The sequence below is a fragment of the Centrocercus urophasianus genome, unplaced genomic scaffold (genome assembly GCF_019232065.1).
Source record: "Centrocercus urophasianus isolate 14NV4802_14NV808 unplaced genomic scaffold, USGS_Curo_1.0 seq_34, whole genome shotgun sequence".
Taxonomy (NCBI): domain Eukaryota; kingdom Metazoa; phylum Chordata; class Aves; order Galliformes; family Phasianidae; genus Centrocercus; species Centrocercus urophasianus.
Window position 1 is genome coordinate 5,298,636 of NW_024884911.1, and position 27,944 is coordinate 5,326,579.

At 52.4% G+C, this 27,944-nt stretch overlaps 2 protein-coding genes and 1 long non-coding RNA gene across 7 annotated transcripts; 2 read left to right on the forward strand and 1 right to left on the reverse strand.

Annotated features, from left to right (window-relative positions):
- The first annotated feature begins 967 nt into the window (after positions 1–967).
- Positions 968–10,771, forward strand: CACFD1 (calcium channel flower domain containing 1). Of its 2 annotated transcripts, none has more exons than XM_042830936.1 (5): positions 968–1,338; positions 5,342–5,414; positions 5,782–5,907; positions 5,991–6,098; positions 6,502–10,771. In XM_042830936.1, the coding sequence occupies exons 1-5, from the start codon at positions 1,215–1,217 to the stop codon at positions 6,593–6,595; spliced, it is 525 nt and encodes a 174-aa protein (XP_042686870.1). In that variant the 5' UTR covers positions 968–1,214; the 3' UTR covers positions 6,596–10,771. The 2 variants fall into 2 exon arrangements, with proteins under 2 accessions (XP_042686870.1, XP_042686871.1); XM_042830937.1 differs by lacking the exon at positions 968–1,338 and adding an exon at positions 2,839–3,948.
- A 151-nt stretch (positions 10,772–10,922) lies between these two features.
- Positions 10,923–15,184, reverse strand: SLC2A6 (solute carrier family 2 member 6). Its single transcript, XM_042831015.1, has 10 exons — positions 14,907–15,184; positions 14,351–14,513; positions 14,065–14,271; positions 13,379–13,478; positions 12,942–13,153; positions 12,651–12,803; positions 12,395–12,503; positions 12,012–12,185; positions 11,603–11,748; positions 10,923–11,517 (listed from the first exon to the last, which is right to left on the reverse strand). Exons 1-10 carry the CDS (start codon positions 15,017–15,019, stop codon positions 11,350–11,352), a joined length of 1,545 nt encoding a protein of 514 aa, XP_042686949.1. The 5' UTR covers positions 15,020–15,184; the 3' UTR covers positions 10,923–11,349.
- LOC122166897 lies at positions 15,135–19,450 on the forward strand. Of its 4 annotated transcripts, none has more exons than XR_006170897.1 (5): positions 15,135–15,668; positions 17,077–17,150; positions 17,515–17,637; positions 18,359–18,708; positions 19,062–19,450. It is a non-coding gene; the product is annotated as an uncharacterized LOC122166897 (long non-coding RNA). The 4 variants fall into 4 exon arrangements; XR_006170899.1 differs by having other exon boundaries at positions 17,568–17,637; XR_006170896.1 differs by having other exon boundaries at positions 17,515–18,708.
- Positions 19,451–27,944: the final 8,494 nt, after the last annotated feature.

Consider the following 27,944-nt stretch of genomic DNA (forward strand, 5'->3'; position numbering starts at 1 on the left):
GGATCTGTCTTCCCCCTCTGCTCTGGATCCCAAGCCTCATTACTGTTCATTGTTCCAGATCAACTATGCAGAGTTTCTGCTCTGCAGAGATGGGCTCTGATCACTGGCTGTGTGCTCCATGTTAATTTGCAAAATGTGCAGCTGTTGCCTTGATAATTTAAGAGAATTAATGCTGCCTCACTGTACCAGCTGTTTGGATACCAGCACGTTGCCAACTGGGACATCTCGGATATGCAAAGTCCTACTTCAGCTCCCAGTTTCTAGGGCAAAAACCCAACTCCATTCAGCTTAAGGGGAGTGGTTCTGTCTTGCCTTGAGGGCACAATTTCTGTAACAGTATTCACATTAAATTCGTGTTTGTTCAAAAAATCATATTTCTCTTTGCTTGTAGATGGATAACATCTAGTGGTTAGAAAGGGGAGGCAGGATCTGGAGCTGGCTTCTGCTACTGGCTTTACTGTGTGACATCAGGCCAAATCACTTCACTTTCTCCCAAAGCAAAAGCTCGATCCTCAGAGGGGTGAAAGGGAGTGAGTCTGGAGGTAAGAGCAGAGCACAGACTGCTGTGTGCTCACGTTGGCCACACAGCTGAGGCACGGTGCAACAGACAGGGGCAACTTTCAGAAATGAGGCACCTTCACCACCTCCTTCTGTGATGCGGGGGAAGGAGCTGCATTATCAGCCCAGACCAAACTTCCGTGCAGTGGTTTGTGTGTCCAGAGCTTCCCCTGATGGCTGGCAGGAGATGCTGGGGCTCACTGCCGCTGCATTCCCATGCACTCCTCTGCCCTTGCCCTGCACAGAGCGGCCGCCCCAAGCAATCCAGCTCCCAGCACAGTGTGCATGCAGCCCAGGCTGCTGCTTCCAATGAATATGCACACGCGGGCTCTGCCCACTGGCTTTTTAATGAGTGTGACATCAAAGCCCTCCCTGCTGGAGGAGGGGACCCACAATGCAATAGGCAGGGAGACGTGGAGGCTGCTCCCACGGCCGCTGGCATCGCTGCTGCGGTCAGAAACCCTCTATTGTCAGCCCTGGGGGGCCCGGCCCTGTATGGGGGTTCGAGGAGAGGTCCAGCAGCAGCAGGGCTGGGTTAGGGGCCATCTCTTGGTCCTGCTGGCCGGGGGGGTGTCACCTAGAAGGGCATCCTGTGCTGCTGGGGCTCAGGTGGGGAGCGGGGAGCTGCCCTTTGACCCCCCAGCAGCAGTGAGGCCATGAGCTCTCAGGATGAGCAGTTCCAAGCAGCAGCCCCTGAGCCAGCATCTTCCTCCGCTGATGATGGCATGACCTGGTGGTACAGGTGGCTCTGCAGGATTGCCGGGGTCATCGGGGGTGTGTGTAAGTATCCCCTCTTACAGCCAGCAGTTTCCCATTGGCTCTGCTCATGCATGCAAAAGCGTAAGTCGGGGGTCGTGCTGCTGGTCGTTGGGTTAGGTTTGTGCATGGGGAGGCGGGCCAAGGAATGATAATGTGGGATTGCAGGTTTGTAACTTCTCTACACGTGTATTTTGCTGTGTTTTGGGCAGAAGGAAGAGCTGTGGGCATGTCTGAAGCAGGGGTGATTTTAGTTTGTGCATGAGTGATGTGCTTTGTGCTTGCTGAACTTGCTGAACTTCGGCACCTGGGAGAAGGGACGTCACTGGGGGGATCTGCAAATCCTCGAGTTTATTCTTGGATAAAAATCATCTCCCATCACCGGGAGCGATGGGAGCAGCAGCCAAGCCCCGGTCCTGTGGGAGGGCTGTGGGCAGAGAAAGCAGACAAAGATTTTACGGCGAGCACCAGGCTCAGCAGGGTCAGGTGCAGGGCTTGAACTGGGGCCACAGCGTTTGATTCATCCTATTGGGCTGTCAGGTGTTTGCGTGTTCCTTCCACTTATTTTCCTTCCCTGTTCTGAGTGTCAGAGCATGTTTCCCGTTACTCCTGCTGTTTATCACAGGGGCCCTGGCTGTGTTTTCTGAAGGCAAATAACAAACTTGGTTTGCACTGTTTGTTTTTTTAAGGGGTTTAGTCTCAGACATGCAGAAGACAGGAGACAGTGCACAGCGAAGCAAATTGGCTGGCTGGGAATTACCTGGTGCTGATGAAAATTTTCCCAGAGAAAGAGTTTTTGCACCTTTGCCAGGAATCAGCTGTGCTCTGTGAGGAGATTAATAGCTCTTAAAAGTAGGAGGGACTGTTATGACTGCTTAGTCTGATCTCCTGCAGAGCGCAGGATGGAGAACTTCTTCTGCTTTGGGTCCATGACTCGAGTGTTAAAACAAGAGTGTTTCTCAGCCAGTACTGTCAGCCCAGATCTGTTCCCTCTGCTGCAGTGTTTCGGCTGGTCCTGACCTCCTCTGTGCCTTCCCACCTGATGGAGCCAGGCCCTGGGATTTGTTACCCAGCCCTGTACCCTGAGGCATCTCCACGCAGCCTCCTGTGGTCCTCTGTGATCTGTGTTATATCCGAGGTGCTGAAAGAGGCATGAAAAGATTTTGCAGGGCCACTCTTAGGAGGTGAAACACACTGGCCGTGGGCCCCGTGGCTGTGGTGGAGGCCCCTCCAGCCCCACATCAGTAATGGAGGCAGGAGGCTGGATAGGACATGTCGGAGGGCAGCTCCCAGAGCAGCAGCTTTGCCATGGGCTGGGGTTGCAACCAGAATCTTATCACCCTTCATGTGGCCTTTTCCCTTGTGGGGGGTTGAGGATGGGGGGTGAGGAGCCCAAGATGGTGGCTGTTGGCCCACCCCGTGTGCCAGAGCAGCTCAACCCTGGCTTAGCAGCAGCACAGCGCTTTGAAATCATTTTTTCCCCCCTCTGTCTTCAGCTTTCGAAGCAGCTGAGTTATGCTTGGATTCTTTTCACAACCTTTTGTTCACAACTATGCCGAACTCCTGGCTTGTTTTCTAGGAGTTTTACATCTGTGGGTGTTTCTGGGTGAAGCAGCCGTCCACAGGGCTGCCAGTAGTTCAGGGCATCAGGAACCTCCACCAGGGCTGTCCAGACCATGGCAGCTGTGGATATGGCTGCTGTTAGGAGCAGGGAAATGGATGCCATGGAAGAAAGCAATCCTGCAGTGCAGACTGCAACACACTCCTTGTTCGGGTCACCTTGCTGGAGCTGGGCAGCTGGATCAAGGAGCAGATAACAGCTTGTGAGGTTGCACTTTGCCTCTTGTTTCTCCGAAGGAACAGAACTCATTTACGAGGAGTTTGGGCAGCTGGATTGTGGCTGCAGCAGAGCTGGGATGTTTCTTACAGAATGAAAAATTCCCTGCAGGAAGGATGAGAAACTTTGTTAGCAGTGGGAGGCAACGCCTGGTGCTTGCAAACACCTGTGGCCCACAGGATCAAGTCAGGAAGGTGCAGGGACTGGAGCAGGAACAAGGCAAACATTGGATCTGCTGCTGGCTCCTGCACAGACTGCTTGGTGACCTTGGCCGAGTCCCTTCTCCCCTTTCTGTTCCCGTTTGTAAAAGGATGAGAGTCTGTGGCTTTTGTAAAATGCTCCAGGAGCAAAAATAGAGTTGCACTGAAGACAGTGACCAGCTGCTTGCAATGAATAGAGTCTTTGTGGGGGGTATTCTTTTTTCTTTTTTTTTTTCTTCCTCGTTTTAGCTCCCAGTTATTTGTTCTCCCCCAGGGCTTTTGGGATGGGACGGCTGTTAAACAAATGGCAGGACTCTCTTCCATAGCTTACGTGCCATCGAGCATTATCTAAATTTTATGTCTCTTCTGAGCCTTTGTTTTATGAGAAGAAGTCACTGAGCTGGCAGCTCTGTCCCCTTTTGGCTACGGAGGCAGGAGCTGATTCCGCCCGGCAGGACCAGGAAGTGCCAGCCTGCTGCAGGATGTGTTGTGCTGCAAAGGAGAGCCAAGGTCACCAAATCATTATCTCTGGCTGTTGGCAACCACCATCGAGTGCAGTGTTCCTGTGCTTGCAAAGCTCTGACTCCTTCCTCTCTGGTTGATGTTTGTGCTGACATAGGGGCTTGCTCGGCTTAGGCTTGCTGGGTCCATTGGCAAATAGATTTGAGCTCTTAGCTGGGGTTCCTGCAAGGACCTTATTGCTCAGGGGGTTGTTTTGGGATGTTTGGGGACAAAACAGGGCTGACTGGCTAGACAAAAAAGAAAGGACTAAGGACAAAACTCCCGAGCTCTCCTTCCATGAGCATCCAAGGGTTTGTTGATCAGAGAGAAGAGTTATAAAACTCCACGTGTTGTTGCTGCTCCCTGCAGTACTGCTTGCTTGCTTTTCCAACTCTCGAGCTGTTTGCATGTGTGACTGTGAGCAGATCATCCCAACCTCGTGCCACAGTTTCCCCTTGCAGTGTGGGGACACTGACACTGTCCCTTTGTGATGGGAGGATGAAAGATGCTGTTGGAGCATGGCTGGCAGCGTGCTCTCTGGCATTTGTGCTCTGTTAGAACCTTGCTCTTGCAGGACTCCCTGAGTTATATGGGATAGACCTAAGAATCCTTTAAAAAATAAGAGTTGTGTTGTTGTTTTGCAGAAATAAGAGTCTGCTTGCTTGTGGGATGACCTCACACTGGTCCGAGGCATGCAGCTCTGTTTCTCAGTATGGTATATAAGGGAACCTTGAGGATTCAGCAATGACTGCTTAGGAGAAATCTTGCAAACATGTGCCAGGCATGTGAAGGTCAGAACCGCTCAGAACAGCCTCGCACAGGGGTTCCCTTAGCAAAACACATGTGAACATAAACTTCCTGCATCCAGGCTGCTCTCCTTCTCAGAGACATGCTGCTTGGTCTCTTCATTATTTAGCTCCACATCCCAGGAAAGCTTAAAGGCTGTAAGATTTTAGCTGGTGTTTTGTGCTGTGCTGTTGTTTACTGGGGAATCAGGTTCCTGGGTGAGCAGCCATATCAAGTGCAGGGAACGCTTTGCAAGTTTAATGAGGCAGGAGGCAGGTGTGTGGATGCTGCTGGCTGGTTCCCCTCCTTGCATTACAAATTCAGGAGCACAGAGCTATTTTGAGCCTTGCTTTAGTCAGCATCCACTTCCATTTGAGTACGTGGAGACCCAGACTTGGCATTTTTTGGCCCATCTCTAGTAGTGAGGCACAGAACTAGGAGATGGTGGCTGTGATGGGGTTCACCTCTCCTTTTCTGTTTTCAGTCCTAACACCTCGGTGCTGCAAGTCTTTTTTTTTAAATTTTTTCCTGAGTTTTTCCCCGTGCTGCTCAGACATGTGTGCCTGCAGGGTCCTCTTTCTTCATCCTGGGACAAAGCAGGAATTCCTTTGCACAGAAAACCCTATCTTGCAGAGGTGACAGCCCGGTCTCACTGCACACTGGGTTGCTCTTTGTGTCAATGAAAGTCTCTGTTCTTTCCCAGCCTGTGCTGTTGCTGGTCTCTGGAACTGTGTTACCATCAACCCACTGAACATTGCAGCCGGTGTGTGGATGATGTAAGTGGAGTTTCTGTTCTTTTTTACCACTGGGAGGGAGGTTCTGTCCATTGGGCTCTATGAACTGAGGCACAGGGAGCTGGGGTGAATTGCTGCTATCTGTGAATCACTGGGTCTTGTTTGACTAGCTGGGTGGAGACAGGGTGGTTTTTTTATTCATAGCCCTGTCTATTCCCTACCCCCTTCCCCACCCCTTTTATGGCTGGAATCTAGGATCAAGGTTTGGGAATTATCAAGAATGGGAGAAAATGAAGCAGGTTCCAGCCCTGCCACACACTTCTGCCCACACTGGAGCATCAGTGGGACTGGGGGCTGGCTGGCTGACCCCATTCCGGGCAGCACTAACTCTCATGTGCTCTCCCTGGAGGTTGAACGCCTTCATCCTGTTCCTGTGTGAGGCTCCATTCTGCTGCCAGTTCATTGAGTTCGCCAACGCCGTGTCTGCGAGGGCAGACAAGCTGCGGGCCTGGCAGAAAGCTGCTTTCTACTGCGGGTGAGGATGCTGCCAGGGCTGGTGTGCTGGGTGTGTGGGGTGCTGTGTCCCCATGCCACCCCAGGGCTGCGTCTCTCTTCCAGGATGGCCGTGTTCCCTGTCATTCTCAGCCTGACGCTCACCACGCTCTTTGGAAATGCCATTGCGTTTGCGACCGGGGTTCTTTATGGCCTGTCAGCTCTTGGCAAGAAGTAAGAAAGATTTGCTTGCTTGAGGAGGGGACCTCCAGTCCTGCCCCATTTGCTGCCCCAGCTCTAAGGAAAGCTGTGCTTTCCTCTTGTATCAACCATGCTTTTGGGTGTGTATGTCCCTGCTGGCATGTTTTCTCTTCAAACAAAACCCCGTGAAAGAAGGTCTGGGGGTCTGCTGAACCTCTGAGCTTTTTCCCTGGGAGCTCAGTGTAGGTTGCCTCAGGAAAACCTTCATGTCCCAACTGGGGTGAGGCTGGGGAGGGCCAGCAAGTCTCATTTCATTCCTGTTGTCACTTGGTATGGAGAGGCCTTGGCAGAAGCTGGGAGACATTTGTACTGTGTGCTGCACTGATCTGACAGGTGCCTGGTGCTCATATCACCCTGATGTCCCTTCTCTCTGCAGGGGAGATGCCATTTCCTACGCTCGGATCCACCAGCAGCAGAAGCAAATGGATGAAGAGAAGCTCACAGGGTGCCTGGAGGGACAGGCTCTGTGAAGTGCATGCGCCCTGGGCGACCTTTTGGACCCTGAGATGGTGGTGAAGATTTGGGAACCCACTCTGCCCTCCCATCTGCCCGCCCCCTCTCTGTCACTCCATGATTTCCCTGGACACTACGGCAACAACTGGAGCTCTCAGGGCTGGGGTGGGCTGTGCCCCCCTCACACACCAGCACTTGGACCTCAGTGCTTTGGCTGCTCCCTCCTCCTGCCACTCAGAACCAAATATCTCATGGTCCTTCTTTTTCTTTCTTTCTTTCTTTCTTTCTTCTTTTTTCTTTTTTGTGCAGAGGTGCTGGCCCTTTGAGTGCTGCTGTACAAGCCTAAATACGTAGCCTTTCTCTGTTTTAATGCCCATCACATTTTGCTGGGGATTGTGTGTGGGCAGCACACTCTCTGGGGACTGCTCTTGGAGCTCCTTGGCTCCAGAGGTCTGATGCCCAGGGTGCTGCTGCACATTACACATTTAATGCAGCACACTCTGGTGTGGCTCTTTCCGGGCATAAAACAAGAATGCAGTGTTTAGCAGTACCTGCTGATGCTTGCACTTGGTGTTTTTCATCATGCAGGTTTTAATATGGGTCCAGTTAGGCCAGACATTGGAGGCATCTTTGCACAGTAAAGGACTTCCAGCAAAAAAAAAAAGCCAAGCATGAAGACAGTGATGCCTCCAGAGGAGAGAAGAACAGTCTGCCCTTTCTCTGGATACAGCTTCAGGCAGATAATGCAATTTACTTGAATTATAAGCATTAATTATGTAATCTTAATAAGGGTACTTTTCTTCAGCTTCACTCTTTTACTGGGCAAGAAGAGAAGCAAGGCTGAAAAGGCATTGTGTTGCTTGAGGCAAATGGAGGCTGTTTGCAGGTGGGATGGTTGCTAATGTGCAAGTGAGTCCCCTCTGAGCCCAGACAGACACTGCTCTGTTCTCTCACTTCCTGTGTCTGCTCCTGCAGTCTGTTCTGAGCGTGGGACCAGCCCTTGGCTTCTGTCTGTACAGCCTTTCTCATTGAGCTCATGCTTTTTTGCATCAACCCGGGCTGGTTTTTGTATGGGAAGGAGGCAAATCCTTGCTTTGCAAACAGGAAAATCCCATTTTTGTGGGGTGCTGCTTTATTCCAAGCACCATCAGCAGTGCTGACTCTGTTTGCTTTGTTTGAGACCGAACAGAACTGCTCATCGGGTCCAGATCCCCCACCTCTCATCACAGTTTCTTTTGGGGGATGGGAGGGGAAGGGTTAATTTATTTGTTTTTTACTTGATTGCCATCTGTTTTACTTAGGAAAAGGGAGAATAATTTATTTCTGCTTATTTAAGTATTTTGATGAGACTCGTCAGAGTGCATCATCTCATTTCAGGGGTCTCTGGAAAGCGTGCTGTCCTTCCTTTGATCCCTTTGTCTGATTGCAGTGACAGGAGATGGCTCTCCTTGCTGAGCCTGGTGCTCAGTGGAAATAGGCAGCAGCTCTGGCCCTACGCCTGCTGCCTGCTGGCACCTCAGGATCCCTTTTGTGTTACTGGGGTGCTGGGGTGGGAGGTCACACTGCAATTTGGGAGAGCTGCTGCTGGAGGGCACTGGTGCATGTGGGCATTGCAGCAGGAGCAGTGCTGTCCCTGGAGGCTGGGGGGTTAAGCTGTCAGCGACTGCTCCTTGTTGGTTCTTTGCTGGAGTTCAAGGAGGTGTGAAGATTTGCACCAGGCAGGAATCTGGTGTGAGTTGATTTGCACATGCAGGGCCTTGCTGGGCAGCTGCTTTGTGCTAAGCCCTTTCCCCCGGGGCCTCTGTGCTGTATTTGCTCTGACACCAGCTTGTCTGGGGTTCAGAACTGCCAGCCCAGATGCAACGTGGTTTAATAAAAGTTTTGCTGTTTCAGAGCCCCCCAGCTCTGGGCTGGTCCTTTGGCTGTGTGCAGTATGTGGGGTGTTGGCTTTCTGTCTGTGTGTGTGTGCAGGGACTGCAAACTGCCGTGCTGCCTTTGCTGTGAGGGGAGTGCAGGGATCCCTGTTAGTAGCCAAGGCCTCTCTGCTCCTTGCATCCATGTGCAGCATCGTGGAGTGGTTGCAGAGCAGCACCCTGCTCAATGGGCAGAGCACCCACATTTGATTTCAGGGGGTTTTCAGTAGTTTAGTAGCATTTGGTAGAGGAACATTGCAGACAGAGGCAGCAGTATCAGGGTGAGCACATCTGCAGTGGGTGCTCCTGGGAGCTGTTGCTGGCTGTGGTGCAGCAGAACACAAACCAGGTGCTGCTCTTGCTGTGGCCACAGCCTGGTGGAGTCTGCATGCTGCACCCATGGCTTTCAGGAGTGGTGGAGTGTTAATGGATGGCTTCTCCTCAGAGTTGGGTGAGAGGTTGTTTTAGTGGCAATAGGAAGACTTTTAGAGTAGTAGTATCACAGTAGTTAGCGTGCCCATTCACAGTGCATGGTGGTTATTAGTTGTGTTTAGAGGCACCATTAGGGTGCTTGGAGCTGTGCAAGAATGAAGGAAGTGAAAAGCACCACTGCAGTGATTTGATAGGCTCAGCTCAGTGCAGGTAAGGGGCATCCATGGGTGAGGTACTGCTTGCCAGGTCTCGGAGAGGACTTAGAGGGGAGGATGGGACAGAAATTTTGTTACGTGAGACCTCAGGAGCAGGTGATACATTGACTGCAGTGAGTATGGAAAGACAGCTGAGTACTGGCAATAAATACACACTTGGAAATGGACTGTTACACCATTCCTGTCTGAGCTGTGCACTTCTCTTACCAAGCACATTTGTACAGTGTGCAACTGCTCCATTTAGTCACAAAAAGTGCTGCAGTTGTGCATTATGCTCCAGGTTCCCAAGGGCTCTCCACTGGGCATGCAAAGAGCAGAACCTCTCGTTCTGCTGTATGCCCACACCTTGCTGCTCTAAGCAGCAGCTGATTTTGTAACAGCAAATTGATCCTCTGTGTGTGCAGTGAATAAAAAGACCATTCTACCTCTGGAAAGAGCCACTGTGATTTCTCAATCCAAATGCAGCAAAACCCCTCAGACTTTCTGTATGGAAGAAAGAAGGTCACTCAGCAAACACTTCTCCAATGAGGTTCTCTCAGGACCTGGAGAGCCCAACGTCGATTCATATTTGGGCATTTCCTCCTTTGGCCCTGGGAAGCTCAATTCATCTTTGTCATTTTTTCTTTTTCCTCAGGAGAAAAAACATCCACTGTCTGCAGGGAAAGGTTTCACTGAAGTGAGGATATCGAGACCTGGTCCATAGCCATGTGAGGAGGAGAATGCTGTAGGACAGGGCTGCCAGAGAGCCTGATCTGCTGAAGGTCAGTGGAAACCAGAGGCTCTTGAGATCTCAGGCCATGCACAGAAACAGTAATGCTCCAGCCAGGACTGGACATCTTTCTGGAAATGGGTCTCAGCTGTAAAGGTTGAGTTTAATACTGAAAATGTTGTGTTTTGATTTTGGCCCATCTCTCTTCCTCTGTCCTTGGCTGCTTTAAATTAACCCTCTGATAAAGCACATCTTCCCTTGGGTGAGATGCACCTCCTGCTGCAGGGGATCTAAAAGCAGTTAGTAGTTCCTGAGATCTCAGTCACATGCTCTGCACTGCCTCCTGATTCCTTGGCAGGAAGGGAAGATACAAGCTTATCCACGACTCTCAGCTCGCCTTGTGCATTTCAGCAGGCTGACAAGTGCTTGGGCAGGTGATCCCCAGGCTCAGGGCATGTTGTTATGTCGTTCTGCCCCTATGGGGAGAGCCAGGTCAGGCAATTCTCAGCAAGGCCAGTTGTTCCTCACAGCCATAACCACCTCTTGCACTGTGCTTTACTTTAAACAAGACCTTAGCCACGCAGGACATCAGGAAAGGGGTAAGAGCAATTTGCTACTATCTATGCAGCTGAAATCTCAAAGTGGTGGAGGTGGAGGCTCTACACACAGCTGTGGTGGAGGCACATCCACCTTCCTTCTTTGTAAAACCCTGGGGAGGGAAGGACCTGCCCCACTACAAAGCATTATCTGTACTGACCGTGTCTTTCCTGCAGGGAATCACTTGCACTACAGCTGAATGTCTGTCTGTTCCCAGTCTTTGTGCTTTGTCCTGAGTTTTCTTTGTGAACCGTGGTTGGTCTCGTTCATTAGGCTTCTAGTGTAACGTGTTTTTAGAGCAATAAAATGTGGCAGCTTTTTATACAACGTATCGGGCTCTGCCTTTTTGTGAAGACTTCAAGCAGTGAGACTCACCTGGGAGGCAGCAGGAAGCTGCGATCCCCCCCATCACAGCCCTTGCCTGCCTCTCCCATCCCACCTGCAGCTCTTCTCTGCAATTCAAAGCAACGTCTTGCAGTTGGAGGCGAAACAGTTTTATTCTTGCAACTACACGCTGAGTGCCCGCCAGGACAGCGGTAGATGTTAACTCTGTTCCAGCCAAAGCCCGGGGCTCTCGGGCTGCTTGGGTGGCTCTGTGTCCACAGCCACACCTGGTATTTTCCAGGACAGCGTCACATCCAGCCTGTTGCTGGTTCTGTGGTCCTATACCTCATGCTGATGCGCTGCCTGGAGAGCCATAGGTAGCGCTGAAGGACTTGGGGTGAGAATATCTTAGAAGCTTCAGCTGGCAATTTCAACATCCAAAGCAATACAGTCACTGCTGCCTGTTCTCTCCCCTTTGTGGGGGAACGCCGTATTTGCAGAGGTCTCCAGGCTCCATCTCTATCAGCACAACCCTTTTCTTTCTGGCCCTTGAGCACATGGCCTGGTGCAGCCAGCAGCTCCTACCTCCTGAACGACCTCAAGAATGATTTCCGACCGGTCCTGAAGAAGGCCTCAATCTGTTCCAGGGATCTCCGTTTGGTTTCTGGAACGCAACAGCCTGTAAATAAAATATTCCCAGCGCAGATGACAGCAAAGAATAGGAACGGCACCTCGAGGCCAAAGGACTCCTGGAAAGTGGGACAGAAAGCGGATGTGAGCTGGTGCAAGAGACTCCAAAGAAGAGATCCTGGATGCCTCTAGGGCTGTACTCACCACAACCCCAAGGAAGAGCTGGGTCAGGGCAAAGGCTGTCACCCAGCTCACGACAACACAGAGGCCCGATGCCACCCCACGGGCTTTCAGAGGGAGGATTTCTGACATCAGCAGCCAGGTGATGGGCCCCCAGCCCATGGCATAGCCTGCAGGGGACGAAGTCGTGAGGCTTCAGAGCCCATTAGGTGAGCACAGCACAATCCCACCTCCATCAGTCCATCATTATTCCCCACCATATACACTCCACCAATCCTGAAAGTGACTGCAGATGCCATCTTAGCCTGCCAGGGAGGTCTGTGTCCCTTTCAACCCCAAGCCCAGATCTCTTTGTTCCTTATCATCTTGTCCAAGAAGATAAACATGCCCCCAGGCTCATACCCAGCCCTGGGCTCTTGCTCTGTGCACCTACCCATTATGAAGAACATGGCAGCCAGGAGGGGGATGAGGGTGACGTAGTGGATGGGCTCAGCAGGAGGGTTGGCAACGCTCCCCAGGGTCCTGTTGGCAGTGGTGCTGTTCTCAGAAGATGGCACAAAGTGGATGTAGAGCCCCATGGTCAGGTTGGAGGCCAACATGACTCCAGCTGTGGAGAGATGCAACAGCGCAGAAGGATGAAAGGGAGAGCAATCTGTGTGACGGTTCTGGATGTGATGCTCTGGAGCTGAGCCTCTGCCAAAGGGAAAACACTCTTCCACAGTCCTGCATGGTGGAAATCTCCACTCCTGCATGTTTACGAAGCCATTGGAAATCCCAAGAGAAAAGATTCCTTTGCACACTCTGAGAGAGACATACCCGATACAAAGAGAAGGATCTTCCTCCCAGCTTTATCCATTGACACAGCAGCGATTGCCACTGAGAACAGCCGTACCAGGCCCACGAGAGCTGCATCATACTCTGGTTTCTGCAACAGCAAAAGTGATGGAGAAGCTGAGATGGGAGACCTGCCAACCAGGTTCTTCAAAACAGACTGCAGGGTCGGGGTCTTGGATCTGCATGGGACATGGCAGACATCTCTGCTGGCAGGGCATTGAGCTGCACAGGGGCTCACCAGGATGACGGCCATTTTCTTGAATATTGGCTGCAGGTACACAAGGATACAGGTGACACCAGAGAGCTGCTGCAGGAACCTCATCCCCACAGCAATCAGGATGGGCTTGTAGATAAAGGGATCCTTGATCTCAGCACAGGAAATCCGCTGGCTCTGGAGGGGGGGGGACAAAGCCAGAAAGCTGACACATTAGCACAGCTGCAACACGCAAAAAGCAGCTGAGGAGCTGCCCAAAGCAGGCTGGGTTTTTCCATTTTCCTATCTCATGCTGGAGGTGAGACCGGTCCTCACCTGCTTCCTCACACTGTCCTTAATCTGCTCGTACTCCTGGGCATAGTCTGTGTCCCTGCCCCTCAGCCAGCACAGTGAGCGCAGGGCTTCGTCCTCCTTCCCCTGGGAGAGCAGGAAGCGGGGTGAGTTGGGCATGAAGCAGAGCAGGAGGATCATGGTGAGCACAGGCACTTCCCCTGCCACGGCCAGCCAGCGCCAGTCCAGGAGCAGCCCTGCGGGAGCCAGGTTGGTTGGAAGGAGAATCATAGAATCACTGAGGTTGCAAAAAACCTCTCAGATCATCAAGTCCAGCCCCAACCTCCACCACAGCCATTAAACTTGTCCCCAGTTGCCTCATCTCCATGATTCTTCAATGCCTCCAGGGGTGGTGACTCCACCACTTCCCTGTGCAAGTGAGGGAACAATCCTGCCTTCCCACTGCACAGCCAGATACTTGCCCAGCGCATAGAGGATGAGGGAGCCCAGCACTGCCATGATCTGAGGACACGTGCCCAGCATGCCTCGCACCCCAGGGTGGGAGATCTCAGAGATGTAGACCTGGAGCAGGACAGCACACACTTAGCTGATCTACAGCACACAGCCAGAACGAACAGAACGTCCCTGCATGTGTCTCACAGTCACACAGCTCAGTTGGGGAATCCCAAACTGCTGGAACATGCATCCTTAGAGAGGGGAACATGGAGGGACTGTTTCTGGCAGTGGGACAGGGAAGCCCCTGCAGCACCCATCCCTGCCCCAGTGTGGGAGGAGTGCTCAGACTCCAATGACTGGAAAGACACAGCCAAAGGTTGCTCAATCTTTGTCTTCCTCTCTGTATGTGACATGAGGTCAAAGTCTGGTAAATAAGGGAGGGAACAACTCTGTGGAGGAACAGAGCAAGGAACAAGGACCTGCCTGCCTTCCACTTTTTGTGGTCCAGAAAAGCCCACCCAGCAGAATGGGGGCAGATGTGCTGCAAGATCACCACCCTCGGGCATCTCCCCAGCCCCTCTAGCACATCCATCCCCTACGGCACAGACACAGCCCTGAAGCTCTGCTGATGCCTCTGAAGCAGAATGAGGCCCCACCTCATTCAGCTCAGCTCCACCTCGCCTCCCATCACACAGACTCTTAGGACACATACCGGGATGGAGGCAGCCGTCACACCACCGGCGTAGCCTGTAAGCACGCGGCCCAGTAGCAGCATCTCGATGCCCTGAGCGCCGGCCATCAGTGCATATCCCACGGCAGAGGGCACAGCTGAGAACATGATGCTGAGCTTGCGGCCCAGGTGGTCATTGAGGAGCATGGCGCTGAGCCCCCCCGCCGCCGCCCCCAGCATGAACACCGACTGCAGGGAGACACAGAGGGGCTTTGGTGGAGCCTGGCTCTCTCTGTATCCCCCCAGTGGAGACGGTCCTGCACCTCACCCCAAACCAGGATGCTCTGTAGCGGTCCAGCCTCAGCGTGGGGTCGGGGTGAGCCTCCAGGACAGGGATCACCGGTGAGGGGTAAACCAGGGCAAAGCCAAAGCTGAAATTCCCCAGCACGGCAGAAAACACTGCCATGTAGAGCCACTTGTTGTTGAGGCTCCTGGAGGTGGGCAGAGCAAGAAGGATGTGTTGGACATCTCTATGGCACTCGATGGAAGATCCAGCTCACTCTGTTGCAACTTTCCCCCATGGATGCATTTCAGTTGAGCCAGCTGGTTCTCAGCCAGTTCAACAAAAAGAAAAGCAGAAGCTGGAAGCGGGCAGCACTGCAATCCCAGAGAGCTCCCTGCCACCACCCCACAGCAGCACCCTGTGCCCCACAGCCCACCTACCCACGGCTCTCCCAGACAGATCCCAGCACCGTGAGCCTCGCACAGGATGAGTTCCCTCTCACCACAGCCATGGGGCCACAGCCAACTCAGAGTTCCCAAACCCCAGATCCAGGTTCAAGGCCACCCCACATCCGGCCCCACAGCCACAGCCTGGCACTTACTGCAGGTACTCCTTGTCCAGCCCCTTTCTGATGCTCTCAGGGAAGGTGTGGTATGAGGAGCTTGACCTCCTCACCAGCGGCTCCCGCACGCTCGGCTCCATGGTGGTGGCCATGCAGCTGGTGCCTGTTGTGGTGAAGGCACTGCTGTGCTCAGGGCCGGATGCTCGAGGAGGTTTCAGGGGCCTGAGAGGAAGAAGCAACTGAAAGCGAAAGGGGAGAGGCCACCCAGCGTTGCTTAATCAGGGAAATCTGTGTCTTGTGAGCTCATACCCTGATAAGTTCTGGAGTGGGAACTGGGCTGGGGTAGAGAGGTGGAGGGAGATGACGGTGCTCTGCACGCCTTCACCACGCATCTGGCACTTCCTCCTGGGCAGGAAAAAGCCACCAAAATTGAACATTTATGGGCTGATCCTTGCAGGAACTGTTCACCCGAAAGTCCCTTTGCTGAGGTCATGGCACTCCCCTTGAGGAACCAGCAACAGCGGAGGGTTGCTTCTTGAGCTGCCCTTGGAAGGTTTTACAATGTAAAACAGAGGAAGGACCAAAAACAGATGGAGGTGAAACCAGGGGATTTGAGGGAGCAGCTGAGGGCAATGATGAGTGCTGATAGAGATGGAGCAGGGAGGGTAGCTCTGGAGTATTGGGAGCAACTGATGTAGGCTGGTAGTGCCCCCCTGCCCTGAGACCTGCAGCAGCACAGTGCTGGAGTAGCTGTGGTTCTTGAGGGCTGTGTGATACATGCTCGCTCCATAGGAGAGAGAGGTGAGTATTGGCTTTCTGCAGTGGTTTCTACACCTTAATTCCACATGGGAGCTCTGAGGGTGGTTCGGGAGCTTGCTGCCTCAGCTCAGAGCATTTTCCCTTCCTGCTGTCTGCTTCCCATTCTCCAACAACCAAGCTTTGCATTTAGTGCCTGATTGATGCTGGGGGTTCACAGCTGACTCAGCCACTCTAGACTGTGAATTCCCTGCAGCAAGAAAGGTCGCATGGGGGGAGGAGGGGATGCTGAGACAGTAGGACAGCTCATTCCAAAATTTTCAGGGCTGTGTTGGTCCTCACAGGGCTGCCACAATGGTTTTCAGTGAGTGTGGGATGCTGTCAGCTGCTTTGTGCAAGGCTGTGGTCCTTCACAGGACTGTGGGGGTAAAGAAGTGCTGCTGCTGGTTGCACCATGCAGACTGTAGCAAATCTGCAAATGCTGCCTTTATGTGCCAATTTAATTCCCCCCACACAGCCCTGTTTGTGTTTTCTGCTGTTTGGAGCTCTCAGAGCTATGCAGTGTAATGAGGCTGGCAACGGTGGGATGGGGCTGGGACCCCCCCAGGCTTGGGGGTGCGAGGCACCTCCCGGCCAGGTGGCTGCTGCTTGTGGTTACTGCAGAGCTCGTTTAGGATGTGGTGTCTGTCCTAAGCCTGAACTTGGACAGAGGAAAGAGAGGAATGCTCAACCCATCCTCCTCCTTTCTATCTGGGGCAAAAAAAAGCACGTTGGAGAGGAGCCCTGAAGCAGTCGGATCTCTGAAAGGCGAAGTGCTATCCAGTTGCTGTGCAGATTTGTCAACTGCTTCAAGCAGGAAATTACTTCGTGTCTTGAAAACCCTCCAAGCACCTGTAACGCTGTGAGCACGGGGGAGCTGCTGTCTGCTGGCCTGGGCTCTGCGAGCCGGGGCTGAGCTGCTGGGCAGGGCCTGTCCCTCAGTGTCCTTGGAGGTGGGGGTCCCTTGGTGATGTGTTAGGGGTTCTGAGCTCATGTTTGGTGGGCAATGCATGCAGCACTGTGTCTCTCTGTGACTCTCCCCACATTTCTGTATGTCCTATCAAAGCACAGCAAGCAAAAGAAGGTGCTTCTCAACTCTGACGTGCTGTGTGTTTGGCCATGGCATGGAGAGAGGGGGGTGGGTCTCCAAGCCCTCAAGGGTGGCATGGAGAGGGATGATGTGGCCGTGTTGTGCCAGCAGTGCCAGGGTTGTGTGAAGGGTGATCTGGTGCTGCTGAGAGCTGCTGGCTGCTCGGCCGCAGCGATGCATTGCTCCGACTCAATGAGTTTCTTCCTCCCCCCTCTGACAGCTGTGCGATCGATCACGGCCATGTGCAAAAAAATAAACTGCATCAAAGCCACTTGGCAACCGGACTAACCAAGTTCATAAATTAATTTCTATCCCTTTTGTAAGGGAGAAATCAGTCGCTCCTCGAGGAGATCCGTCTCCATCAGTCAACCAGCTGCATCCCTTCATAAATCTTCCCTGTAAGTCTGGGCTGGTGATTGCTGGGTGGGTATCTGGGGGAGCATTGGTGCGATGTGGAGTTATGGTAGCGAATGGGATCTGTGCAAAACGTGGGTGAATGGCATTTGTGGGCTCCAGGAGCTGCGCTGGGGGACCTGGAAAGAGGTCGGGAGGTGGGGATTTTTGGGGTCAGTACTGTGCTCCATGGAGAGCCCTCCAGGCACAAGTTTGAGGGCTTTGCAACATGGGGTCCTGTGCACCTTGCTCCAAATGGACATTGGTGTCTGCAGCCCCAGCAGAGCTCTTCCAAGCAGACAGATAGAAGTCTGCTCTTCTCTACTCCATCCTTCACCACATTGCCCCCCCTTCCTCCCCCCCCTTCAGAAAAAATATCAGCACCTTCTCAGGCTGCCATCTGTTTATTTGGTTGGACTCAGAACTTGCTGAAATGTCTTTCGATGGATGAAGCAACGGAGAGTAGAAGAACAGAGCCTGGCAGGCTGCTTGGTGAGTGGAAAATAATTTTTTGGGACATTCTGGAGTTTGAAGCCCTGATGATGGATGTGCATGCAAGAGATGGTAATGGCTTTGTAAGTATCAAAACACAGAGCAAGAGAATAACTCTGCCTAATAGACTGAGGAATGGATGCTGGGCAGGATCTGTTCTGCTCTGACACAGCTGGATGATGGAGTGCTGTGGGCTCGGGAGTTAAACACTGCATTTGTTTAATGTGTTGGAAAAAAAACCCAGGATAAGTAGTTTTGAAAAATATTACATGCTCACTATGAATGTGTTGGAAAATCGTAGCATCGCTAAGGTTGGAAAAGACCTCTAAGATCACCACGTCCAACTGTTAACCCATCACCAGCACAGCCAAGCTCACAGTGTTGGGTATGGGGGTTTTGCTGGTTGCTGCACCAAGGAAAGGCTTTGCTGATCCCACTCCTAGTTAAGGGGGTTTTGGTGCCCCACTTCCAACCTGGCTGACGTGGAAGCAGGGCTGAGCTGGCAGATGTGGGTGATCCTCAGCATGGGTGCTGCCTTTTATCCGCATGCTGACTGAGAGCAGGATAGGGGCACAGGCTGCCAGGGACCACAGAGCTGTGGCACTGAGGGAGGTAGCAGTGGGATTGGTGGGGTGGGCTTGGGGATCTGAGAGGACTTTTCCAACCTTCGTGTCTCTGTGATTCTTTAGGGTGATGTTTTGGTTTTTTTCCCTGCTTGAAGGGTTTTTCTCTGGGTTAATCCAGCACAACTCCTGGAACAGGTGGAAGTGAGATAGCAGATAACAGGACTGCAGGAGTGTCTGCATGGCAGGTTTTTGGGACTGGATGTCTTCCCTCCCAACACCTGGTGGCTTTGTCCAGCTGCAGCCTTGGGAGGATGATCTGCCTGTGTTTGGCTCGTGTCCTTGGGGGCTGAAAATGAAAAACAACAAGAAGAGAAAACTTGCTGTCAGCAATACTCTGTATATCCAGAGCTGTGCTAGGGAACCGCCAAGCTTCCTGATACCCTGTGTTGGCTGAGAGGCAATGAGATTAAGGGAAGCATAACTTCCATAAAGAATTTTTTTGAAGGTATGTATACATAATGTATATGTGTATGTATTTATACACAAAGATTTTAGGTATCCAGTTTAATTTACTGAGCTGCTCTGATGGATTCTGAAGCGGTGCCCATTGTGGGGCCACCATTTGGGGTTTTTGGAGACCCTTCCCTTGCCCGTGGGCATCTTGGGCTGAGCATTTTGGATTGAAGCTGCTCTCTCTGATGGCCCAGGCTGTGTTTCGTTATTCTTTAGGACACAAATCTCCCCCTAAATTCCTGAGAGCTGCTGCCTGCTCTTTCCTTGGCTGTGTGCATTTTTTTTTTTTTTTTTTTTTTTTTTTTGCCGTTTAATACGATTTTTTTTTCCTTTTTTTTTTTAAAGGGCAAAACAAAACAGATCATTTCCTCGATTTAATGTGAGCCAATTATGGCTCATGGGCTGTTAACTTCATCACCGCTTCTTCCAAGAAAGACGTTGGGTAAAACGAACCAGCACAGCTCCGCGTGCGCCCGGCAAAGCCTCAGCCCTGGCCATTTATCCCCGCGGATGGAAAAAAGCTAAAGCCTATGTCACACAAATGCCCTCTAAAGTATCCAACCACTTGTTGTACATCTGCTGACGGATACCAACTGGAAAGGAGATTAGCGCTCAGACTCCCGCGCTGGGCTGTCTGCTGCTCCTAATGAGGACCAGATTGCAGCCCCCGCCGGCGCTGCACCTCCAGCGGATGGCGGGATGGGGAGGTGCCAGGGCGCGTGCCAGCAGCGTGGAACCGTGTGGGCTGTGGGATGGGGCTGGTGCTGCTGGGACCCGCAGTGGAGCTGGGGGTGGCATGGGGTGCTGGGGATGCTCCGAGGAGCGCAGGAGCCGCGCTTGGCCTTGTGCACGTTCACCCCAGCTTGGGTGCGATGGCATTTCCAGATGGATTTCTGCATCCCTCCTCTCTGGACGCCACCAGCTTGGGGCCAGCACTCAGCCGGGGTGATATCCCACAGCAGCATCACATGGGATGCGTTACCTGTCATCCCGCATGCTATCTCCCATCCTGCTTCTCCTCGGGAATTAAAGAGCTTTATGGCAGTAAACTAAAAGCAATGGGGGCCGTGTCCAGGGCTGTCCCCAGCTGTCCCACATCCCAAACCACCTCCACCTACTGGGGGCTGTGAGCAGCACGGCGCTGTGCCCGCCGCCGTCTCCTGAAGTGCTCCGTCTCCTGGCTGAGGGCCAGTGCAGGAATGTTAACGTTTTTCTGTGGCTAATTCGGGGCCGTGGGCAGGACCCGGCGCTGGCGCTTGTTTTATTTTATGTTTCTTTTCAACAGCTGTTGAATTGAAAATTAAGATGTGCTGGGACCTAATCCCAAATAAAAATGCCAGTGCACCCCCCTGGGGCCCTGGGGTTAAGCTGTGGGGTGGGCAGCATGTGTCCCCATCCCAGGGCTGGGGAAAGCCAGGCACGATGCTTCCCACCTGCGGCCGGCTGGGAGGGCTTGTAAAGGACTTGCCACCACGGCCATGAGGTTTTCTTATTTCTTTTCTTTCTTTCTTTCTTTTTTTTTCCTGGATTCTTCCGGATTTGGGGCTTTGGGTGTTTTTAGTGGTGGCTGGAGACGGGCTCTGTGGTGCGTGGGGAAGTAGAAAGGAAAGATCACCAAATCATTAAGGCTGGAAAAGGCCTCTCAGATTCCCAGCCCACCCCACTGTGCCCACTGACTGACTCATCCCTTAGTGCCACATCTCTGTGGTTCTGGAACACATCTGGGACGGTGACCCCAGCACTCCCTGGACAGCTGTGCAGTGCAGCAGCATTCTTTCTCATCAGAAATTTCTCCTGCTATCCAAACTGAACCTCCCTTCTACATCTTGTCTTAAAACGATGAGCTAGGATCCTCACGTCAGGGGGAGCAGAAAATGGCTGCATCCTCAGAGCAGGGGATAGGGAGCTTTCTGTGAGCCCGTTTCACAGGAGCCTTCTAACCCCAATGATCTTTATGGGTCCCATCCAGCTTGGGATGTTCAATGATTCCATGAACCCATTCATCCTCTTGTAAAATCTTGCAGATGGAATCTGGAGATGTGAAGATGCATTTCTGCTCCACTGGCCATCTATGAACAGGACGACGGTGTTACAGCTGCCTGCAGATCCTGGGGTGAATCTTCAGCATTCCTAGGCAGATTTCACCTGTATTATTGGCCTAAGTGCAACCTGCCCTGCCATCATGGTGCGTCCCCCGCTGCCCTGTGCTTTATCATTCGAGGTCATGGGAAGCACACAGAATATTTTGGTTTGCTGGTGATGGTCGTGCAGAGATTTTGGGGATCAGGATGTGCTGCATGCATTAAAGCACCTTCACCTCTAAGGCAGGCGGAGGTGATGCACAGGGGACTCCCAAAACTCATTTCCCCTGGGAAAGCATCCTAAGCCCTACACATCCCAAATGCATACCGGGTCCTGTGGGATGAGACTGGAGAATGTGGGAGCGAGAAGGAGAGGGGCTTGTATGGGAAAGGATGGGGAGGTGCTGCTGTGCTTTTCGTGGAGCCCCCAGCACCCTGCCTGCTGCACAGAGCTCATGTGAAACTCATTAAAAGTGTGAGGAGAGGGAGCACGATGGTTGGGAATCGTTTTGTTTGGGTTTCTAAAACGTGCTCATGAAAACACTGTGTGGTTTTCTGACAAATTTGAAACAGTGCTATTCAATTCACTCCAGTGTTGCTACTGTTGATCTAGCAGACTGTAAAGCATTTATTGGAGTTGCTTGAGGCGAACTTAAGCATCTGTGGAATAACAAGTCCAGGAAGTAATTGCATCCACAAGGAAAATATTTTTATGTATAATTCAGTGACCCATTTTATAAACATTGCGGTTCCACCTTGGACTCTTTTTTTTTTCTTCTTCTTCTTTTTTTCCCCATTTTTTTTCCCCTTTTCACCCACAGCCTTCCCCCATCCAAGAGCCTGAGGTCGGCCAAGTCTGTGGGGTTGGGTTTGGTGGCTTCTGCCTTTGGGCAGGCGCCAGGGTGGAGGCAGGAGGGACACCCTGGGGTGCCCAGCGGTGGTCCTGCAGTGGGGGGACATCGGTGCCAACACAGAGAGACGGCGCGGATGGCTCCTGCAGAGCCTGGCAGGCACCGGGGGGATTGTCTCAGGGCAATGGCTTTGCTTTATTCCTGAGCTTTATGAGTCACCCACAGCCTGTGTGGCATCGAGCTGGGGTTGAGGTCGCTGGTATCCTGTGCTGTCCTCATGTCCCCAGTGCTTGGGATGTCACACGGTGCTGGGAAATGGGGCTGTCGGCAGAGCCAGCCCTGCCACGGAGCTGTCTGCTGGAGGACGAGCCAACCCCGCCGCGGTGGCTGATGAAAGCATTATATTGATGCTTTCCTTTGAGTTATGTTTCTTTGGGTGAAGGGAAGTGGGCTGAAAACAAGAAGGCAACCAACCATGCTTCGGAGGAGCTGGGCTCCCCATCAAAATTCTTTTGGCAGTTGAAAGCCATGTTGGATTTTTCAATTTCACAATGTCCATTTTTGGTTAGTTGGTTTTTTTGGGGTTTTTTTTTGCCTTTTTTTGGGGGGGGAGGGGGAAGGATTCATCTCCATGCAATAGAAATGCTTCTCCCCAAGCACCTTTCCCAACTCAGGGCAGTGAGTGCTCAGAGCTTTGAGGACACACAGCACACAGCCTGGTGACACAGAGCACAAAGCCATCATCATCTCTTGGTCCTCATTCTCTGTGCTGTACTATAGGGAACCATTTGAACCCCTGAACACTCACAGTGCTGGGGTGTTTTCACTGTATTGCAAATCCCTGCTATGACCTCTTTAAGCCAGGCAATGCCAAAAATCAGTGGGCAGAGCCCAAAATGAAGGTGCCAAGATGGGGCTCCCCATCTTCTCCTAATGCTTTTCTCCTCCCCCCTCCACGCTCTGCTATGAGTCCTGCAGCAAGGCTGAGTGCCTGGCCCCCCTCCAGGGGGGAGAACAAAGCAAAACAAAGCAGCCCTGGGAGTAAATATTATCTGGATACGAAGGAACGCTATGTTTCTTTGTATGGGTCTAGAATTTCTGCCTTTTAACAGCTAACCTTGACTCAGCCAATATCCACAACATGCAGCCCTGGCCAAAATATGCTGGGCCTTCAAGTACCACAACAGCTGTTTTTCTTGCTAAAATACAACATTAAATTTTTTGGACGGCTGGATGCTTCCTTGATGAAAGTAGAATAAGGGGCTATTTTCCTCCTTCCTTCTCTTTCTCTCCCCCTCTCCTCGTTCCCCTATCTCCAGTGCCTTGGTGGGTCTGGAGCCCCCAGCACCCAGCTGTAAGGGGAGGTCTGGGGCCTGTGGGCTGCTCGGTGCCCCCCCGTGCTCCTGGATCCCTCCCAACACCCAGCTGAGTCCCGGCCAGCAATGGTTGCAGCTCTGACATCTTGTTTTGCTGATGGTCTGTCGGTTGTCCAAAAGGTTCTGCTGTTAGAACAGGGGAACCGAGAGATGTGGGGTGGTGGTGATGCTCCCACATGTGCCCAAGGGGACCCTGTGGTGCTGGTGGGATCCCGGTGGGCTTTGCACTTTGCACACCCTATCCATGCAAACAACAATTTGGTGCTTTTCCAAGGACTGAGGCTGATGATGTGGTGCGGGAACACAGTGGCTGCACCTGGCCCTGTCACCTGGTGCTGGTCACCCTCCCTACGCCAACCCCAAATCTCAGCCAGCTTTGGGCAGCATTCACTCTCCTTCACCCTGCAATGCCCACAGTGAAATCAGCCTTGAGCTGGGTTTGCTGGCACCTTAATCACCTCCACGTCATCCATCAGAACAGCAGATCCGATGTGTTTGGGACACAGGACAGCCTCGCTGGACAGCATGCTTTTCCATGGGTGTTTTGCTGCATTTTTCAAGCTGAGGTGGGCACAGAGAGCTGCATGGTGCTCAGAGGGCATTTGCAGGAGCCCTGGGTATGAACTCAGGGAACTGCTGCAGTGGGAGCAGGGATGATGCTGCAGCCCCATGGCACCAGGATGTGGGGTTGACAGCTCTGCACTGCCCCCCACACGGGTCCTACCCGGCCCCTCCCCGCCTCCGGCACGCGAGCTGTGGGCTTTGCTGCTTGGAAAAAAAAATCCCTCCACTCCTCTTTCTTTCCTTTTTCCTTTTGGTTAAAGATCAGCTTGACTTTTAACGGGAGACAGAAGAATTTTTTAAAGGGGGGAGGTGGGAACCCAACCAGGAGTGAGTTTCATTGCCCAGAGCCTTGCAGCCATGTTTATTTTGAATGGGGCCAGGGGCAGAAAACCCAGGGGGGGACAGAGAGGTGCCATGGGCACAGCTGAAGCCCAGACCCCAGCGCTGTGCCACCCTTTCCCATCACTCCAAGTTCCCAAAGCACCTTTTCTCCTTCACATTTCACTTGCTGAGCTGTTGGCATCGCTCTCACTGCGTTACAGATGGGGATGGATGGTGATGGGGATGCGGCCGCGTGCGCCCGGCGCAGACACAGCGATATTTGTGTGTGTGTAATGTATGTGTTCCCCTTTCCCCGGACAGCTACCATGTGTTTGGAATTAGCGCCGCGGTTGCAGGGGGAGAAGGCAGCTGGGTTTCTCCGGAGCATTTCAGTGCTTAATCTCTGAAGAATGCAGAATGTCTGTCTGGATGCCCCGGCCAAGATCAACTCCGCGGCACGGGGAGGCCAATATAAACGTTCATGTTTTGTGTCACTGAGATTTCATTAGATGTTTTTTATGTAATTGCATAAGTCAAACTACTGTGATGAAAATGCCACAGCGAACAAACGGGATGAATTGTGAAACTTCTCCTTCGAGGAGAGGACTGCGGGGTCCAACTCCAACCTCTTCCAAGGCAATGGGGTCCAGTTCCAGTCTCTTCCAAATGCTGGTGACCTTTTTGGAGGCTCTTTGCTGTCCCACTGCATCAATGTCACGGCAGGAGATGTCCCCACGGATGGCTCCTTGAGTCCCGGGCTCAAGGCAGAGGAGGTGGGAAGAAGTCCTCTCCCATTTCTTGGCTGCCCGACACCCCAGCACCCTGCAGCATCGGGATGAGATCACTGCACTTTTTCGTTCTCACTTTTAGAGGAGGGGATAGCGAGCAGTGGGGCTCACTCCAGAGCTCACAGCAGTGCCATGTTCAGTCCCCACTGCCAGCCCCAATGGCTTTGTGCCTGTGTCCCTTAAAGATCTGCTGTATCTCTTTGATTCTACAGATTAATGCAAATTTAATGAGGCCTTAATCACCCGCTGAGGTCAAATGCATGCTCTCAAGGTGTATCCTGTGGTGCTGTTATTCCCTGGGTCCAGCAGCATCCATTGCCCTCCTGTCCCATCCTATCCATGGTTGTGGTCTGGCAGCACACAGACTCCACTGGGACATGAGGACAGGCAGAGGCTTCTGCGAGGAGGGCTGGGAAGGTCGCCCTCACTGCAGACACATCTGCTGGACGGGAGGGCCTGGAATTTGGGATGTTGTTTTTCTGGTGCGGAGCGGTGGGTGCCAAAAGCCTGATAAATTAATCACCTTGGACATGGGTCAGCCCAGCTCCTGGCACATGCAGCCTGGGCTGCCCGAGCCACTGAGTGGAGATGGGGCCCACGTTCAGCATGCAGTGAGGGATGCGGGCACAGGACAGTGGCTGGATGCAGAGCTGGGCTCCTGAATGCTGTTCTGCATCAGCTCCCCATGGCCAGGCACCGTCACTCCCCAGCCAACTGCTGCATGCCCAATGTCCGTGGGAGATAAGGATGTGTTTGGGGTTTGCACAGCTCATGGTGCTGCAAAGCGCTGCCTTGGGGACTGCTGCAGTGCTAGGGAGCATGCAGGTTGTGGAGAAGGCTGCATGGAGTGCAGATGTGCAGGCTGCAGCTGTTGGAGATCACAGGCAGCTTCTTGCAGCCGTTCAGCCCCATCCCTGCAGGCAGGTGTTTACCACCTGGGCTGAATGCCCTGGCTCCATGCGTGGCAGAGCCCAGAGCTGGGCTGAGGGTGATGCTATGCAGCTGTGAGTGGCATTGTGGCCCCACCGTAGCACTGTTGGTTTGCAGGGTTTGCTTTGACCCTGCTGCTTGGGTCATGCACCAACAGTGGACAGTGGAGATTTTTCTGTCTCTAACGAATCTTCTGCCGTCTTCCTCCTCCCTATGCATGCATTCTCACTTCTTCTTTTCTGCTTCCTTTCCCAGCAAGCAGCAGCATCCTGCCAGCAGCAGCGTTTGTGGCACCTTCCTCAGTCTTTCTTAGGAGCACTTCAGTTTGGGAAAGGATAAAAAGAGGGAAGCAGGGCAGGGAGCAGAGCTTGGAGGAAAGATCCCACTGGAGCCTTCAGCACATGGGCTGCGCCTGTTCCTCTCTTGCACAGGAGCCACTCAGGCTGCAGTGCACTGCTCAGGGCAGAAGGTGTTAAGCATGTGTGCTGTCATCCACCTTTGGGATCTGAGATCTTTTTGGGATGATGCAGAAGCTGCCTCCATCCCTCCTGTCTTCTTGCCTTGTGTTCTCTCCTTCTCTCTCCATTTTTTTTTTTTTTCCATCCAGACATAATTAATGTAAACCAAATGCTTTCTGCACAGCTACTGGCATTCTGAACCCATGTTATGTGTGGTCTTCCCTTTAGCCTGGACAGCCCAGAGACGGAGCAAAATGCTGAGTGCTATCCCAGACCTTGCTGGGCAGCATCCATTGCACAAGAGGCACCTTCAGTCTGTGCATTCCCTGCTGGGATGGGGCTATGCAGTGCTGGTTGAACTGGTTTAAATGAAGTTTTTGAGTGTATCCATGGCTTTATCTTCCAAATCCTGCCAAACTCAAACTGAACTTTTCTTGCTGCTTGGAGGAAATGTGCTTAACTGTAATTCCCAAATGCAGCAAGATCTTGCAGTATGATTTTTACTGCAGCTGATTTCTGATGATTGCTCTCACTTGGTTATTTACACTGGATCTTTAAGGATAGAGGTGTGAAGAAATGAAGCAGCATCCAGCCTTTTCCTGGGATGTCCCAAGGGCCTGAAAAGAGGCTCAGCCGTATCTGTTGCCATGTGCTCCACAGAGGTGACCCTGGACTGCCCAGTCAGGTCCCACTGTGAGTCAGTGGCAAAGCATCTTGCAGCCATGTCGTGTGGGCTAAACGGGAAGCATCTGATGGCAGTGCTGTGGATGTGCTTTGAATTCCAAGGTGATTAGGATGCTGCAGATGCTTCGGTGAGAAGTTGGGAGCAGGTCACCAGGAATCACTGCCACGTTTCTGCTCAGGAAGTGTCCCCAGATTGTGTCTGGGACTGGATGGACATGGGGGGAGGTGACACCACTTGGATGCCTCCTCCATGGTGAGTTTGGGGCATGGCTCAGGAGTTGAGTGTTCTGGCCAGAAAATGAAGAAAAAAAGCAAAGCACATTGGGGAGAACATGCATGTGTCCTCAGCAGAGTAGTTTGGTTATAAAAAGTCTTTCAGTGGAAGAGTGGTTTACATGGAAACCTCAGCCAACCCAGGGTGGGCACATGGAATCATTGAATCGCCAAGGTTGGAAAAGACCTTCAAGACACCTAAACACTCCTTGGACACCTCCAGAGATGGTGACTCCACTACCTTTCCAGGCAGCCCACTACAGCACCTGACCACTATTTTGAAGGGCCTCAGGTAGCCGGGAGGGGTGAATTCTGCTCTGTGTGATAGAGAGATGCTCACTGGAGAGGGGAAGAGCCCCACTGACAGAGGAACACCCCCCACTCTTCCCAGCCCTGTCCCCAGTGAACAGACTTGGGGCCATGTGGTCCCCCCCCTGCGCTGCCCTGGAGCTCTGGGTGATGACAATGTTAAATGAGTGAGAGGCTGAAAAATAGTGAGTGAGATTTTGTAATAACTGGTCACCTTGGCCAAGGAGGCAAACATTCTTCCTCGTGAGAGCGAGATGCTTTAGGAACTGACTTAAAATTAATCCAAAACATGAGCCCAGCTCCAAATGAGTGGGACTTGGCAAGAGGGCTGGACACATTATCTTTAAATATAGGCAGGCATCCCGGAGGGTTTCTGGTGGCTTTTCTGGTCATTCCTTATTCCTCTGTCTCCCCTTCTGCTCCTTGCATAATTCTGTCTATTTTAATGCTTGTTGCCACATTTTTGGCAGTTCATTTGTTTATTGCCCGAAAGCAGGCAAGGGTTGCAACACTACAAGAGTTGTTGTGTTGAGATACTTTACTGGTAACAGCAGAAGAAACCCCCTCACCACCAGGGCAGGAAGGCAGCATGA